At 38.9% G+C, this 17,098-nt stretch overlaps 1 protein-coding gene across 2 annotated transcripts in view; it reads right to left on the bottom strand.

Annotated features, from left to right (window-relative positions):
• Nucleotides 1–17,098, bottom strand: part of LOC124153888 (prolactin-releasing peptide receptor) — a 288,340-nt gene that overhangs the window by 222,135 nt on the left and 49,107 nt on the right. For both annotated transcript variants that reach the window (XR_006863784.1, XM_046527269.1), the window contains exon 3: nucleotides 12,530–13,516. Coding sequence is in view for 1 of the 2 variants with exons in the window: in XM_046527269.1 (XP_046383225.1) it covers nucleotides 12,572–13,516 (945 nt within the window). In the remaining variant the exon portion in view is untranslated. The remainder of the gene's footprint in view (nucleotides 1–12,529; nucleotides 13,517–17,098) is intronic.

Here is a 17,098-nt window from a genome sequence, read left to right as displayed (position 1 = left end):
AAAGACATGACTAATGTATCTATACAAAATTTTGTCACCACTAATTCGAGAAAGCTATTTAATGTATTGTAAATATGCATTGTATTCTTTGATGTGAACATACGAGAATGGGATGAACATGCAAGAACGATTTGCAAATTATTCGGGGTCATCAAGTGGGAAATGATTGTGCAGCGAGAGGAGTGAAACTAATTCAAGATTTTCGGGCAGTCACGTTGAAGGAAGAGAGCTTTCAAAATTTATTACTAAGAGTGACTTTGCATCGCAATACAATCCTTACGTGCGGAAAGGCACTTTCATTTCCAAATGTAGGATGTCAGTGAAAAATTAGAAATACAATGAAAATCTATTTTATTTTGGTTAATGTACCGAAATTCATGGACAGAGTGAAAATAAATTGATCTCTTGGATTGGAAGTATTGTTATGGCATTAAATTCTTTCTAAGGTAAGTAAGCACATTTCTTCAGTGGCTAGATCTTGACATCAGGTGCAAAGTCTTTGCCGAGGGAGGGGAGGGGGTTGAGGGGAAGTCTCTAGTAAGTGGTGCGGGACATACCTACCTCAGCGATGCCGCGGTGCGGGGTGGCGCCCTAGGGGGGAGATTGCATTACGACGGGTGATATCTCCTAAACGCTTAGAGATAGGTTAAAACAAACAGAAAATCGGCCCTAAAGGGCTTTACTTTTACGTTTTACATAGAAATAGTGCTTTTTCGGCCCCAAAAAACTCAATTGAGGGTCCTTAGTACTTATGGCCCTTGGGGCACGGGTTGCCGTTATTTGAAAGTAACCAAATTTAAACACGTGAATATGAACATCATTTGGATCATTTTGAGACCAGGAAAACATAACTTTTCGGAAATCTGAAAAATAAGGGCCGGCCTACTGTACATTGACTAGCATGATATGAAAAAAAACAAATACTAAAGGTGCCATCATGTAGAATATTGGTGTTATTGTAGTTATAATATAATAAAATTCATTGAATTCAACTTTTATCCCTACACTCATGCAACGAACTAGTTTTTCTTCCCGCCAACAGCTGTGCGGGGTAACTTAGTTACCACACGATTAAAAATTGAGGTTTTCAAGAACACTTTAAATATTTTTAAAATCATTTTTACCAGAAACGTTACTACTGTCTTATAATTCCAACCTACGGGTATCGTGCATGTGCTTTTTATATTCAATTTGTCGATATTTACATATGCAAACATCAGCTATGTATATCAAGTCAAAGCACAGAGAATGAGATGATAAAATCTAAACCCTTCTGTTTGTGGCTTCCATGAAATTTAATTAAATATATTAAATTTTAGTTACACAGGCACATTTGAGAAAACATTTGCTCGATCAAAATAGTTTGTAGGTCTTTGAAAAATTAATTGGAAATTCACTGCTATACGATGGAATCAGTCCAAGCGTAGGAATCCAATATTGAACCAATAGGAAGCCCGAATAACCTGGTGTGCATACTACCTTCGCTAAAATGACTTTCATCACTTTCCGCGCGACCCTTAGCATTTATTTCGGTCCTTGGCTGTTATATATAAATTGCATTGTGTAGTCTGCTGAGGGTTATTTAAAGTACTTTCATTGGAAAAACGCGAAATTAACGGCAGGCTGTTCAAATAAAATAAGATAACAAGTTTTTAGTATATCGGGACCAGCGACGGTGATAACTTTTACGGGAGCCTTGAAGAGGATCCTGGTCAAAGCGAATGATTTTTTCCCCATGGATATTTCGCACAACAAGATAGGAAAATTGTAACCAGAATGCGATCTATAATGCTCCTGGTTCGCATAAATTAACTTTATTTAAGGCTTTTAATGCACGTTAAATCCAAAATAACGAGGATTTTTTCCACTGGACTCCATTTTACTTCTTCTTCGGTAGAGACCTCTCCACTTTTTTTTAGCGTTGCGTAGGATTTCCATGGCTATAAATCAGACAGCGTCCGACACCATAGGTGGAAGTCGCTGACTGCTCTCGTTCAATTCATTAAATTACATCACGGAAGGTCGCCGCCGAAAAAAAATTATCAGCTGGTACCTACCTGCCTGTATTTGCGTGGACTGATTGCCTAATGCCATGTATGTGCGTCGGGTATAAATATCCTCGAAGGAAGAGCAAGGGCGATGTAAATCTGAGCCTGAGGGCTTAGCCGTCTGCCGTTCCGACTGGCGAAGGGGAGAAAAAAATAACTCAATCCTCGCTTCTCCTGATACGGGAGTGCAGTCAAAAGGGGTTGGAGGAGTAAAATCCATTTAAGTGGCCGTGTGGACTCCCATCCCCGTCGATATAATGGGACACCCTTTCGAACGCGCCTCTATGCATGCTCTTCGCGAGCTGCGTATGCATAGTTGCCTGCAAAGTCTTAGGACACATCCCCTTCAATTCGTGCCGGGAACGAAAACAAGTTTTGCGGAGAACGCATCTAGAGATTGTCTAGGTGTTTAGAGTAAATCCTGTTTTCTGCATGTGCCTGTGTTTTAAGTGAAAAGCTTTACATCAGATTTGCTTGCTAATTTTAAATTTTTTTGTTTTTTTACGTATTTTACGTTTTTTTATATTTTCTTCACGTAGTTTTAAGTTTATTTTAATGGAGGGTAATTTGCACTTTTCCACAATAATTTAATGCGTTCGAGCCGTTCATTTTATACAAGACGCCTCTGCGAGAGGAAGCGCGTCGTACGCAGTAAATTATTGTAATGAAGTGTAATTACCTTTCATTTCAATACGTCGAACTTCCACCATATCACGCATTAATCCGTTGAGCTTATTTTTAAGTTTTATTTTGGATTTAATCTGTTTACATATTTTACGTATCAGTGAAGAAAATATTGTGGAACCAGACTTTGCCTCTGGTTTTCCTGATTATTTTTATATTTTTCTCTCGGATTCTTAGCAGGCGACTTCATGTTTATATGTTGATCCTTATAATTCCGAATATTACTCTTATTAACCCTTTTGAATTTTTCTAGCCCTTACTTTTAATATTTAAATTAGATAATTTGTTATATAGAGAGAAGCCCTGCCGGTACAACAACCAATTATCTTGAATCTAAAACGTTTCATTGATTAAATTTTTCAACTCTTGAATTCATCCGGGTTATTTATGCGACTGTAGCATTTATTTTTGAAGTCATCAAGATGGATTAATTTATTTATCTATATTTTAACCGAGAATCCCTCCCTGTTTTGGGTCCGGTTTCGTTCGTAGTCCAAGTCGTTTTCCCCAGCTGAGCCCCATACGTCCTCAGGTGACATTTTTGTGCACAATGAGATAAACATGCAGCCCGAGGGATATCTGTCTCAATTGTCAAACGCGGTTGAGATTTGAGTTAACATTCAAACGATGTGTTATTCAATTTTCTGCTCTATTGCAGGCATAATTATGGTTTTTACCTCATATTATGTGCCATATGTAGTCGGATACGAAATTTGCCAAAATACTCATGCATTTATCACGCATTAATATATTGCTCATCACCGGCTTTGTACTAGTTTCATTGAAAAATATAGATTCATAGAGTGAATAAGGATCGGCTTAGCAGAGAACCTGAAGAAGTGTCGTGATTGGAATATCGAGAGTGTAGAATTTTGGTAGTTGGCCAAAAGTATTGGTCACAGGTATATTTGCGCAATTATAACTTATAAAATGCGTACAAAATATAGTTTCCGAGGGTAAATCATGCCGAAAAGCTCGTACTGTCTTTACCTGTTACTTCCACTGCTACCTGTTTGCGGTCAATTAATTTTTGGAAAGAAACATTTATTAAATCATTCCTATTTCGAAGATTTTATTGCAAAAGATCCTAACTACATTATTTTTCGAGGCGTCGCTATCCATTGGCTAACATATCCCAATGATGGCTTAACGGTTTATTGAACGGGTTTAATCATCCACTCCTGTCAATATAGCATTTTGAAGGTCCAATCATCAGCCCTCCTTGAGGCTCAACAGGACCTGGACATTCTCAATCGACCAGTCTTTATTCCTGATATGTTGCTTTATGCGTTAGCTCTCTCAATTATATCCCCAGGTGCCTATCAACAAGAGATACGTTTTAGCATATTTCTATCTTAAATTTGAAAATTGTTATCCACATTTTTTTCGGAAGTAAAGCTTCCTTTTTAAGATAAAAGTAAAGTTTGGAAAAGATCTATTCCGGATGGAGGGAAATATTAACGGATAATTCCCCGGAGTGAGACCCAGATAGAAGTATATCTGAGACAAGTAAAGAAGTACGAAAAGAAAAAGAACGCCAGGGAACTGAAGGAACTAGCTTAGGTATGAGAGCAATAGAGGACTACACTATACCGATCAAAGAGATTGTAGTATGCACGTATATTTCTGATAATTTATTCCAAATTTGTTTAGTCGATAATTTAACCAACATTTTTAAACAAATGATACTCGATGATAAAAGGGTAAATGCGACCAGCAGAGCAAGTGAGGAAGTGATGCGTCATCTTAAATTTCCGATGTCAGAGATGGACCATTGACCACCGTGGCAAGACTGCAGCCGTCAAGGAGATCAGAACCCCCAGAAATGATTAACCCCCCTGAATTTTATCCTGGCAACGGCCCAGCCCAGTGGAGACTCCTCTTATCCACACAGCATTGATTTCATTCGCCGGGAAACCACTATTATTCAAGCCCTAAGACTGTTTTGGTCGGTAAAGGTAGAGCTTATCCCAGATTGAACCATAGGCACGTAAATTTCTCATATTCAGTGCAGGGGGATCAGTTCCTTCCCCAAGACTATCTTGCTCCTCGTGATTTTTGATTTGGTCTGTCCGAAGGCTTCACATGGGATATGAAACCGGGACCTATCTGTCAGCAGCCAAGTTCTGCCCCCAATAGGCTACCAAGCTCGTCGGGAAACCGCTAAATCTTATTAAACATATCTAATAACTCAACGTTTCTCAGCAAAATTTTATCGCTGCATAGCACCGTAAATGGCCTAACGACCCGAAAATAAAGCGTTCACACATCCGCAGTGATATCCATCTTCGGAGAATGTCTTTGTAAGTTAATGTGACGTGAATTCCAAATGCCCCATCCAGAGGGGCACATTGTAGAGGAGTCGGAGTTAGATCCTTGCAGGGGGCTTATGTCTTCCTCTCTCCGTCTTCCAGTGCAGGTGCAGAATCGAGTCACGTGGGAGGTCTTAAAGGCAGTCTTTCTCACACGAAGACAGACGCACACACTCTCGTATTTCCGTCTCCAATCCTGGAAGTGGCTCCGAGTACTTTTGGGGCGTAAGGGGGGGGGGGGGTTGTTCTTTCTGTCGCGGCTACCTCTCTCTAACTCAGGCAAAGACGTTTCCATGGGGATCGACCCATCACATGCATTTAAGGAAACAAGCACCTGATACGCAGATCGAGGAGATCCCCTTACCGAGGGTAGGCATGTACCCGTAAATTGCTGTGGGGGTATGGTGCCGTGGTACTCATGATATATATGTACATCCCCCTCCCTAACCACCATCTACCACCTCCCTAGAGCACACGGACTTGGAGCAGGCAAAGCATTCGGGGTCACAAGTTGTCCAAAGTCTCCTGCTACAGGGCAAACTCGCGTGCGCCCAAAAAAGCACTTGGATAGTAATAAAATAAACAAAAAAATAAAATATGGAGCTTATGGGGGAGGGTTTGCTAGTTTGCTCTCATTTTCAATGGAATGCAGCCCATCTTTCTCAGACGAGGAGAGGAACCGGAGTGACTGGAGAAACAAATGAAGAACGAAGGTTTACGGGGGTTGGCGGTGCTTTGGTGGACGCGGTTGATCCCTTGTGCATAGAATGCACGAATAGTTCAGATGCAAGATTGCTCCAAGTCCTTCTGCTCTGGGCAAGTGGTAGACGGGGGGAGGATAAAAACCGTGAGAAAAAGGCAATAATTTAGGGTGATTTTTCATGCATAAAATCCATATGAATATATGCCATACGAATATTAGGTATAAAAACAGCCATACAAATCCCCCTTAAGTTACTGCAAATTTAACATTAAGTATTCAAGCCCCATTTGAAGGTAAAGACCTGAGATCATCACTCTCTAGGATAATAATCTGCTATGAATATCATATCGTGCAGTCCTTGTGAATTTTTGACTGTATAACATATCCGAGAGGGCAATGGCAAATTATCGTAATAAATGGTCGAATAACTCCAAGCGTAGGAAATAAAGGTGTTACATGAAACATCTTTACTATTAAAGAAAACTGCATCGAGTTCACGGCAGTCAATCTTTGCAAAACTTCCATTTTTTCACATTTCATGCAACTTAAATGTTTACTAAAATAAGATATGCGAACGTATATGACAGATTTGTCTGTCATAGACATAATTAGTAGCGATCAAATAATTATCTGCGGTGAGAGAGGGGTCACTATCGGCAAAATCAAGTTTTATTAATCTATGCTTCATTGCGTTTATCCATTACGCATGATGTTCTTATTTTCTACTAAAGGAGAATGGAGGAAATAAAATTAACATTCGCACTAGCAGAACCTTACGAGTCGTATGATCTGTCAAGCATTCATGACAATATGATACTTTTTCTGAATAGATGTTTATATAAATAATCCATAAAAGGATGCAGAGGTTGTTTATCGTGTAATATTTTGCTTATGAACAGAATTATTTACTACTTCCGGTTCTGAATCTAAGAAATTGCATGCTAAAGGCTTAATCAAAGGGCTGTAATTTTATGCTGAATCAAATTTAACCAAAAAGGAAATATTTAGGTAATATATGGGCGCTTTTGTATTGCCTATAAAGATTCGTCTGATCCAATTGGTCTTAATTTTATTTATCTCTCGAAAACTAAGCATTGACATAAAAAAATCAGATTACATGATTTTTATTTATTTTCCACTAATGGTGGGTCATTTCCATACAGGACTCTCAATGCATTTCAAAGATACAAAAACTTGAGAAACAGGACGAAACAGCTCATAAGAAATGCGAAGATCAAATTCTTTCACTCAGTTACTAAATCTAACCACTCTCCAGGTAAATTATGGAACAAACTAAAATCACTTGGCATAGGTAAAAATAAAGTCTTCAATCTCCCTCCTGACTTGTGTCTGAACTCCTTAAATGATAAGTTTTCCCAGTCCCCCAACCTTATTCAAGCCGAGATCAAAGATAAAACTCTAAAACTGTACGCCTCAAAAGACACATGCATACTAAACAGTGACCAAAAATTTGAATTTACCCCTATTACCCAAATACAAGTTGAATCGTGTTTCAAGAAAATTAAGTCTAAAGCACAAGGTTCCGATGGTATACCACTAGATTTCATAAAAAAGCTATTTCCTGTCATTATCCCATACATCACCAACATTTTTAACTCCTCTCTATTTCAAAATCACTTCCCAAGTCAATGGAAGCGAGCATTAATCAGACCTATTCCAAAAAAGAAAAATTCCCAAGGGGAAAAAGAATTCCGTCCAATATCCTTTCTTCCCATCCTTTCCAAAGTTCTAGAAAAACTTGTATATGAGCAGATAACACATTTCTTAAAGTGCAACAGTATTCTCGATAAATTTCAGTCTGGCTTCAGACACGGTCACAGCACATCTACCGCTTTAACTAAAATCACCGATGACTTGAGACGCTCCATGGATCAAAAAGAAGTTTCAGTACTCGTTTTGCTTGATTTTTCGAAAGCTTTTGATTCCTTAGACAAAGATATCCTAGCAGCAAAAATGAGAGGCATGGGTTTTTCTCCTACCGTAGTCCATTGGATAACATCATACTTAACAGGCCGGCATCAGCGAGTGATTACAAATGATTTCTGCTCAAGGTGGATCGAAACCACAAGAGGTGCGCCCCAAGGCTCTATTCTAGGACCTCTGCTATTCTCTCTGTACATTAATGATTGCCCTTCAGTGATAAATCATTCTAAATATCATCTTTATGCTGACGATCTCCAAGTGTACCTAAATTCAAATGTTAAAAGCCTGTTCAATGGAATATGTAATCTAAATAATGACCTAGAAAATATCAACAATTGGAGCAAATCCAACTTCCTAAGCATAAACCCTAGTAAGTCCCAAGCTATTATAATTGGATATCCTAAAATACTCAAGTCAATCGACAGAGATCAATTACCGCAACTACACATCTCCGATTCTCCCATAAAGTACTGCGACGAAGTTATTAATCTAGGATTGATCATTGATGAAAGTCTGTCTTGGTCATCTCATATAACTAAGATATGTAAAGCAGTGAATAAGTCATTATTTCCATTAATACGTTTCAGAAACATTATTCCTCTCTCCTTAAAGAAGCAATTAATTTCAACATTAATACTTCCCCATTTTGATTATGCCGATGTTGCCTTTCAAGACATATCTCAGATGCTGTCGAATAAACTTCACCGCTCCTTCAACGCCTGCATTAGGTTCATATTTAATTTACAAATATCAGATCATACCACCAATCATATTAACGATCTCAAATGGTTAAAGCCTAGTTCTCGACGCCGGATGCATATCCTATGTCTTCTTTATCAAATCTTACAGACAAATACACCAGCGTACCTCAGAGACGAATTTCAAAAACTTAGTAGAATACATGACTCAAATACGAGGGGAAATGAAAAACTCGTTATACCCCACCACCGGACAGTCAGATTCAATAAATCATTCATTGTTACTGCATGCCGCGAATGGAACAACATTGACCTACCACTACGTAAATCATCATCACTCGCCTCCTTCAAAAAGGCACTACACGTAAAACTTCTTCGAGAACAACAGCAAGACATGTAACATCACGGGAACAGTACGAAAGATTCATCAATTATCTCATCCGGCTTCATCTAATTTTCCTTTTCTTTACAGGTACTGGGTGAAATTTTCCATGTAATTCATTGTATTTGTATACTCAGGTTTACATTAGCTTTCTCAGTAGGTTTTCGCAGGTTTTTCACGCCCCCCTTCTTGTGTGGGCGTTTTCCTGCAGTGGGTTTTTTTTCCAATAAGGACGACAGTCAATATCCTTAGGTTTTTCCCACGTTCACTAACATCTTTTTACACTTGGTCAATAGTAACTTTGTTAAATTATAATGCTAATTGTTGATTGAAAATGGAACTTCTACTTATTTTTATGTAATTTCTCTGCATTTAATTTCATGAGCAACTAGACAATGTATTTAACTGCATATATTTACTGTTTGACGAGGGGTTAGATGGAAGATGGGACTTTCTAGTCCCAATCTCGCCCAATAAAGACGTATTATTATTATTATTATTATTATTATTATTACTTCCGAAAAGCCCATGTATAAGCATTCAATCAGCCCTTTGAATTGCTCATTTTTGCTCGCTAAATAGCCCGGAGATCTGTTTGATTTTCAAGCATTTTCATAATTTAGGTAAACATAAGCATCCAGAATCCAAATCTTAAACATATTGCAGCAAATGACTTCTCTCAAAGTATTTTTCTTTAAATCTCTCTATCAGCTTACATTCTTTTTATCTTGATTTCTTTTCGCCTGAAATGGCAGTAATATTTATGGGGTGGTTATTTACCGTAAAAAAATGTCTGAATGAATTATCATCTATTCCAATATAGAAAATATGACAATATAAAAATATTAATTGTCATTTCTCACGGGAAAAATTATTTTTACCCTGTTGAGCAAGAGAACAGAGAAATGTGGATGCAGCTAGCAAGGTTTTTTGGCCAATTTGGAGCACATACTCAATGCCAAGGCCGTAAAATTTTGCTAACGAGAGATCCCGTTCTCGAGAGTTCAAAGCAGATTGGTAATTAATTTTTTTAATAGACTTTAATAATTTACCTTTGTTTATTTTTTAGTAGATGTTTTCCTATCAAATTTAAATGTAAAGAGAAAAGTTTTCATGCATTTTGGGAATCTAGCGCTGCGATCAAAGCACAGATTGGACAAAGGGGTGGAATTCAGGTACTTTGGTGTCATTGCGTGCTCAGCATCTTCGGAGAGCAAAGGAATATGTGGAGCATGCCCTATGGCGGGATAGTTATGAAGTTTTTTTTACACACGCGTAATGGTGCAGCGGGGAAACAGTTTGCCTGCAGCTTCGGTACCCTTGCCAATGCATCTCGAGCCACCATATATTATTTTTCGCGCTGATCACCGCAGCAACTGAGATGCCATAGCGTATCACTGGAGGGTCTTGAAACTGGTCTCGCAGATGTTCCGCTGTACTAATCGGTGTCGCTCCTCGCTTGAACTACATTGGGCACGTCAGGCACGCTGGGCACGTTGGAATACGCCCAGGGTCAATGCCAAAGGCAAACTCAGCGTAGCGGGGAATTGTGTTGGTGGTGACCTTGACTTTAACTGAAATTAATAGAATGGCATTCCCTGTGCGAATTTTATTTTTGCAGCGCTTAGCCCGAGGAACTATCAGACCTAATTACTGCTGCATGAAATCCAATGCAAACTGGAACGTAAAAAATGATACCGACGGAAGTAATTAGATTACCTTCCTTAATGCGTTTACCCGACAAAAATCTGTTTAGCTTTAAAAATACAAAGTAATACTTTAGCTTTCCGAAAACGTTGTTTCCTAAAGTAGTAAAAATAACAATTTTAATTTATGGAGCATATGTAATTATGAGAAAATATGATTTATTTTAAATGAAGTCAATTGATCGAATACTGACCTTGGTTTCATCACCTACATATGTTCCGTCATCAGAACGAGATGACAGCCTAGAAGTGACGAACATGAGTTGGATAAAATCAATGATATTTGCATGTTAAAAATTTATGCTAATTGAAAAATTGATTGATTGCTCTGAAAATTATTCAGATTCTCCGCCAATTTAAACCAGAGATAGGTTCATGTACGTAAAGTGTAGCTTTGTTCCTCTCGCTACTTCCTTCGATACATCGCAAAACGATCGTATATAATTTCAATGTGATTACTCACTAGCAATATCTTCAAAGAAAAAATCAAGGTCAGCATTTATCTCATAAGTTGGCTTGAATTATTTTAATAAAATGGTGGTGGTACGTTTTACAATTCATAGTCCCCCCACCTAAAAATTCGGTGATGCCATGCGGTAATTTATCTTGAATGAAAATTCAAGCAGAGCTACGAAAGTTTTTTTTTTTCAATTTGCCTCTTTTAGTTTTGCCACTCTTTCTACTGAAATGGGTCACATTATTATTACAAGGTGTATGAAGAAATAATTTCTCATCTATCTCGTGATTCGCGCAACAGAACACCAAAAGATTGCATATATTTTTAAGACTCAAAACATAAAAATCAACTCGAAGGCGGCCGTAAAAAAAGTCTGAATCAGTCAACTATCCCAATACAGAAAATACGGCGTTAATTGTCGTTTCTCAGTGGAAAAATTATTTTTACCTCGTTGAGCAAGAGAACAGAACCATGTGGATGTGGCTAGCAAGGTGTTTCGGCCAATTTGTAACACATTCTCAATGTCAAGGCCGCAAAAGTTTGGTTAACGAGAGATCCCGTTCTCAAGAGATCAAAGCAGAGTGGTAATTAATTTTTAATAGCCTTTAATAATGTACCTTTGTTTATTTTTTAGTAGATGTTTTCCCATCAAATTTAAATGTAAAGAGAAAAGTTTTCATGCATTTTGGGAATCTAGCGCTGCGATCAAAGCACAGATTGGACAAAGGGGCGGAATTCTGGTACTTTGGTGTCATTGCGTGCTCAGCATCTTCGGAGAACAAAGGAAAATGTGGAGCATGCCCTATGGCGGGATAATTATGAAGTTTTTTTTACACACGCGTAATGGTGCAGCGGGGAAACAGTTTCAGGAAACAGTCAAAGTGTCATGAAAGAATGAAGACATCTATCAAATTAAGAGGACTTTGATTTTCATAAAAATTGAGAATTACGAAATTCAATGATGTGAGAGAACCTGACAAGGCAGAGGGAAATCTCGAGAAAGAACTGAGGAATTGAGATATTTCTGTAGATCGAAAACCGCCATTTAACGTTTAACCCAAAATTGATTATAACTCTTAGAAAATATTATTACTCTAGTGACTTCCCCAGTCGGGCAGTTGATGCGTCGTAACACACCATCCATTTACTTAAGTCACCACTCGCGATGCGATAATAAATCCAACCGAATTTATTGGGAAATTAAAGATGTTTAGGATTGCAAGCCGAAATATATATATAAAGTGATATCACTCACTCATTCAATCTGAAGGTTGGTCGGGAGAGGTGAAGTTAGATCTCCCCTCGAACTCAGTCACAGTCGTGCGAGTTTCGCAAAAGGAGGGTGAGTCGGCCAGTTTCATTCCCTTAACGACCACAAAATTCGAGGATTTTTGTTTGGACCCAAGATTTTGGAAGGTAGGGGATAGGGAAACCCCACGTCGTCATTAGGGCGACGTGGGCCACTTTTATCGAAATCATGCTGTGCCGTACTATAATATGCTATGATTATGAATTTTCCACAGATTTTTCCGTAGGTAGTACGGTAGATAGTACCGTTCCCTAGATAGTACAGTTAGAAGCCAAAGGGTACTTACTGTGGCGTTCACCATGCAGTCGCTTGACGGAGGGAAGGAAACTTAGACGAGATCTCCCATCCGGGAGTTGCCGACCGCTGGCCCCAGCAACACTCCGTTCTTCCCGTGTTCGTCTTCCGATTCCTCGTCCTCGACCCGTCCGGATATGTCCTTGATACACAGCTCCACCGCGTCCTTCTCCACCGAGTACTGAACCAGGGGCCCGTCCAGCTCCTCCTCCGGGGACTCCTCGACCTGCGTCGCCGTCGTCACGGCCGACTGCATCCCGCGACTGCTGTTCCCGGCGCCCAGGGAGCACCTCCTCGACCCGGGCTGACTGTTATTGCTCGCCAGGGAGGGTGGCAGCAGGGTCTCTTGGACAGCAGACACCTCGTTGCCGTTGCAGGCCCTGTCCGACCTCCGCCTCCAGTTACCGCTGCCGCCCCTGGCCGAACCGCCGCCGGCACCGCCGGCTCCAACTGTGCCTCCAGGGCCTCCGCCGGACTGCCCTCCTCCGCCCCCGGACCTGGCACCCCTGACGATGGCCCCGCAGCCGGTGACTTCGGCATTGCAATTGGCCGTGACCGAACCGAAGCAGGGGAGAACCTGCTTGAACTCCTTGCGGAAGTTCTCGTTGAGCCAAGCGTACAAGATGGGGTTGTAGCAGGTGGAGCTCATTGCAAGGGAGTGGGCGCAGAAGAAGCAAAAGTAGTAGTATTTCCAGACGCTGATGGGGATGTAGACGTCGTTGATGAGATTGAGGAGGTTGATGGGCAACCAGGACATGCCGAAGATGGTAACCATGGCAATGAGCATGCGGTTGGTCCGCCTTTTTCGGTCGCGGTCCATCTCCTCTCTTTTGGACGATTTCTTCACCAGTCCGCACGTTTTGTTGCCGGGCTTGCACCTCGCCCGGTCGTTGAGACGGAGGGAAACGCGGATGTAGCAGTACGTTATCACGAAGAACGGTATCACGAACTGCATGGAAGCTGTCAGGGCCCCGAACACCTGGAAAAAATAATAAGTCTGGTGTCAAGGACGTCAAGATTTCCTGGAGATGTTCATTTGTAAAGGGACCGTATTTCGAGTTGGTTTCAATTCGAGGGGATAATCTTACAACAGTGTTTCACTGCTTTTAGGGGGTTTGGAGCCCATGATTTTTTTCCTGCTCGCTACGATCTAGCGTGTGTTAGCACCCGGAAGTTTGAAGCAAAACTCATGAGCAGTGCCCGAACGGGCGGTCGTGGCACTCCTTATTTGCTACCTCCTAATAAGGAATTTTCCATTTCAAAATCTGATGCTGCCGAAGAATGATGAATGAATTACATAGAACAGCTTACAAAGGAAATAGAAGAGAAGGAATACGTCACCATGAGAAGGACAGCGAATAGGAGAGAGCTAAAATAAAATAAACTTTGTACTTTCTACACTTATTTTAAAATTTGGCTGCCGGTTTCGAGTTGCGCTTGAGAATGACGAAGTACTCGTCGAAACCAGTAGCCGAATATTAAAATAAGTTTGGTACGTACTTAGTGCCTTTTATTTTATTTTAGCATTGACTTCTACAAAGTCAATTCACCCACCATCAACGGATTGAAGAGAGGAAAGGAGAGCTGCATCGAACCAATCTTAAGGATTGTTATCATGGTAATAGATGCTTTTTTTTCGTCTAATTAATAAATATTTATTCCGCGAATCAAAAATTCATCTCTGAATGTTTTTCTCTGTTCGAAAATTCGAGAGCATTTGAGATTCGAGAGAGTCGTATTTGGTATGAAAAATGGCTAACCTTCCAGCACACACAAAATATTGTTTAATATTCATGTTCCACAAAAGCGTACTGAAACGTACGGGTATCAGACGAAATACACGGTAAGCGATGATAACCAATGTGACGCATAATACGATCCATACGAATAAATAAATCCATATGAAGCTCCTTTCATCTTAGAATCACCGCACAGCAAGCAGTTTCACCTGTGACCATCGATGGGAAAAATGTATTCATATATATATCATGAAATTCGAAAAAAGTTTTTTTTTAACCCAACTCTACAAGCTGAAAATTTTTATTTCAACCGTATCCTCCTATTTTCTTGATGAATTTCAGTTTTAAATATTTTATGGGGATAATAATTACAATGTTACAACAATTTTATTAGATTTAATAAATTTCAAATTATAATCAATCTTTTCTAAATTGACTCATTTAAATAATAAAATACATTAGATAACTGGCATTCTTGCAATATTCTATAAAGGTTTCAAATTTCCAGAGTAAAAACGGCTTGATATCCGCTCTGCCTAAATGCTTTCATTAATATTTCCCACTTTATTGTGGAATTTATAGCATACTTTCACTTTATTAGAAAAATGTTAAATAGAGTTTTCACTCACCTACTTCAGATAGTTTATGAAATCTGACTTGATATTGTTAAATTCATTTATCTAATTAATTCGGAATGCAATAATACTATCCTTAAATTCCAAAATAATGAGCTGTCAAATTTGAGAGATAAAAAATAATATGACCTTGATCATAAGGCTTTCAGCAAATGAAAACATTTATACTAGGCACTGAATATTTCATTATTTTCAATTTTAGTTATATTTTTATATGCTATATTGGAATGGTGCTTAGACATACGCCTCGCTTTTTTATAGCCGTAATGCTGCTTAGAGGGAGTGATATATGCCCGCTTTTAATTTACAGCCAACGCAGCAGGCAATACAGATTTGTTTCCATTTACCTTTTATGCTATACGCTCACCGCAAAGGTCTTGAACAAATGAAATCTCAGCGAGGGAGTTCTCAATCTTAATCGCCACATTTCCTCCAGAGTAGCAATCCTTGGAGTCCGATCACGGAACTCCTAATTGAATTATGTCTACAGGCTACAGGCCAGATTTAGATTTATTCAACCGCTTGACGTTTCGTTTTGGGTCGCCTGTCAAAGGTTATTCCTTTTCGTTTGGAAAGGTCGTAATGTATGTGGTAGGGATTCGTTTCCATTTCCTGTGGAAAATTCCTCTCCTGATTTTGGAAGACATATTAGCATCTATAATTCACCGGGTTTGGAATAGAGTAGCATGCAGAATCAAAATTCGTTCCCGTCATAAACATAAATTATAAGGCCAGTGTGATAATTCGTAATTATGAAAAATTATTTGAAATTTTAGAAAGTAAGTATGAAATTCATGCTTTACTGGGAACGTCGCGACGTAACAAAGAATGCAGAGAAATTCCATAACCTCACTCGTGCAATAAATTTGGTAAAAATTTCTTATAAACATTCAACTATCGGTAGTTGTGCTAAGTGGTTAATACTCCTAAAACATGTAGAATTTTATTAAAAGAAGCTATGCTGCTCCATAGTATTTTTTGCCTGACTTTATGTATTCTACCTCAGATATTTTGGTCACCATAGGTCTTTTTTAAATCATGTGTGGAATAAATAGAAAGTTATCAATATATTGCAACGATGCAAATAATTCTTCCCTTTCTACCGAGTAAGTAAACCCTCGATCTGTAACAAACAATGCCTAAAAGTTATTTCATTTACTAGAAAACTGACGAAGCCGATGTGCTTAGTTTTAGGGTGGATAGGTAGGCAGGAAGTTAAGTAATAAGATTCGGTAGGGTTGGAAATTTGAAATATCGGGAATATGAATATATTTCCACTACAATAATGTTTTCTTGCAAGGAAAATTGGCTGAATAAATTATCAAATTAAAATATAACAAACGTCAGATATAACTCCTAGTTATATCTGACGTTTTTCCAAGATGATTTTTTGAAGTAGCCAAAAGTAATAAATCAATTTACGCAATAGAATCAATTTTTTGCGAAATTTAACATTAATAAGATTACAGAATTTGAAAAAAATCATAAATTTTATTGCTTCGACGAAATAAAATTTATCAACCTTGGATGTGTGGGATAGCTTTTTGTTTTTAGCACAACGTACGGAATGGAAAATTTATATGCCCATGACTTTGTTCATAAATAATTAAGGGTTTTTTTAAGGAATCGATGGGAGGAAAATCTCAATAAAGATCGGTCTTTACAATAAGTACATGTGGTTGCCAAGCTAGCCTGAAAACATGGCTCAATGCCCTCAGCAAAAAATAATGCAATCGGTATGAAATAGAAGATTAGTCGAGGACAATTATCAGGCTGAGATAATTATCTCTAAAATGGTGATAAATTTTGTGCAATATACCAGATAATCAACGGGACTAATGTAAACAATCGTACGACAAAATGTGCGGCCATTTTAACATTTTTATCCGTTAATTATGAAATTTTGGAGGAACATCCGTCAGGGGTTATCGTTTTCTTAACCCGGAATAAAGGTCAAGAAATTTTAAACGACGACAAATTCGATTAAATGGAGATGAGAGTAGAGAGAATGATGAAGATAAAACGGATCGACCGCGAAAGTAATGAGGAAGTGCTAAAAAGAGTGGGAGAAAAGACAAGTCTCTAAAAATGTCATGACGGCCTGATGAAAGCAATCGTAGAAGGACTGGAGGAAGGGAAGAAGGGTAAGGGACGGCCCCGAATGTGTTTCATAGAACAGGTTATAAC

The sequence above is a fragment of the Ischnura elegans genome, chromosome 2 (assembly GCF_921293095.1).
Source record: "Ischnura elegans chromosome 2, ioIscEleg1.1, whole genome shotgun sequence".
Classification (NCBI taxonomy): domain Eukaryota; kingdom Metazoa; phylum Arthropoda; class Insecta; order Odonata; family Coenagrionidae; genus Ischnura; species Ischnura elegans.
The sequence above is the reverse complement of the archived record's forward strand: the minus strand, read 5'-3'. Positions and strand labels throughout refer to the sequence as shown.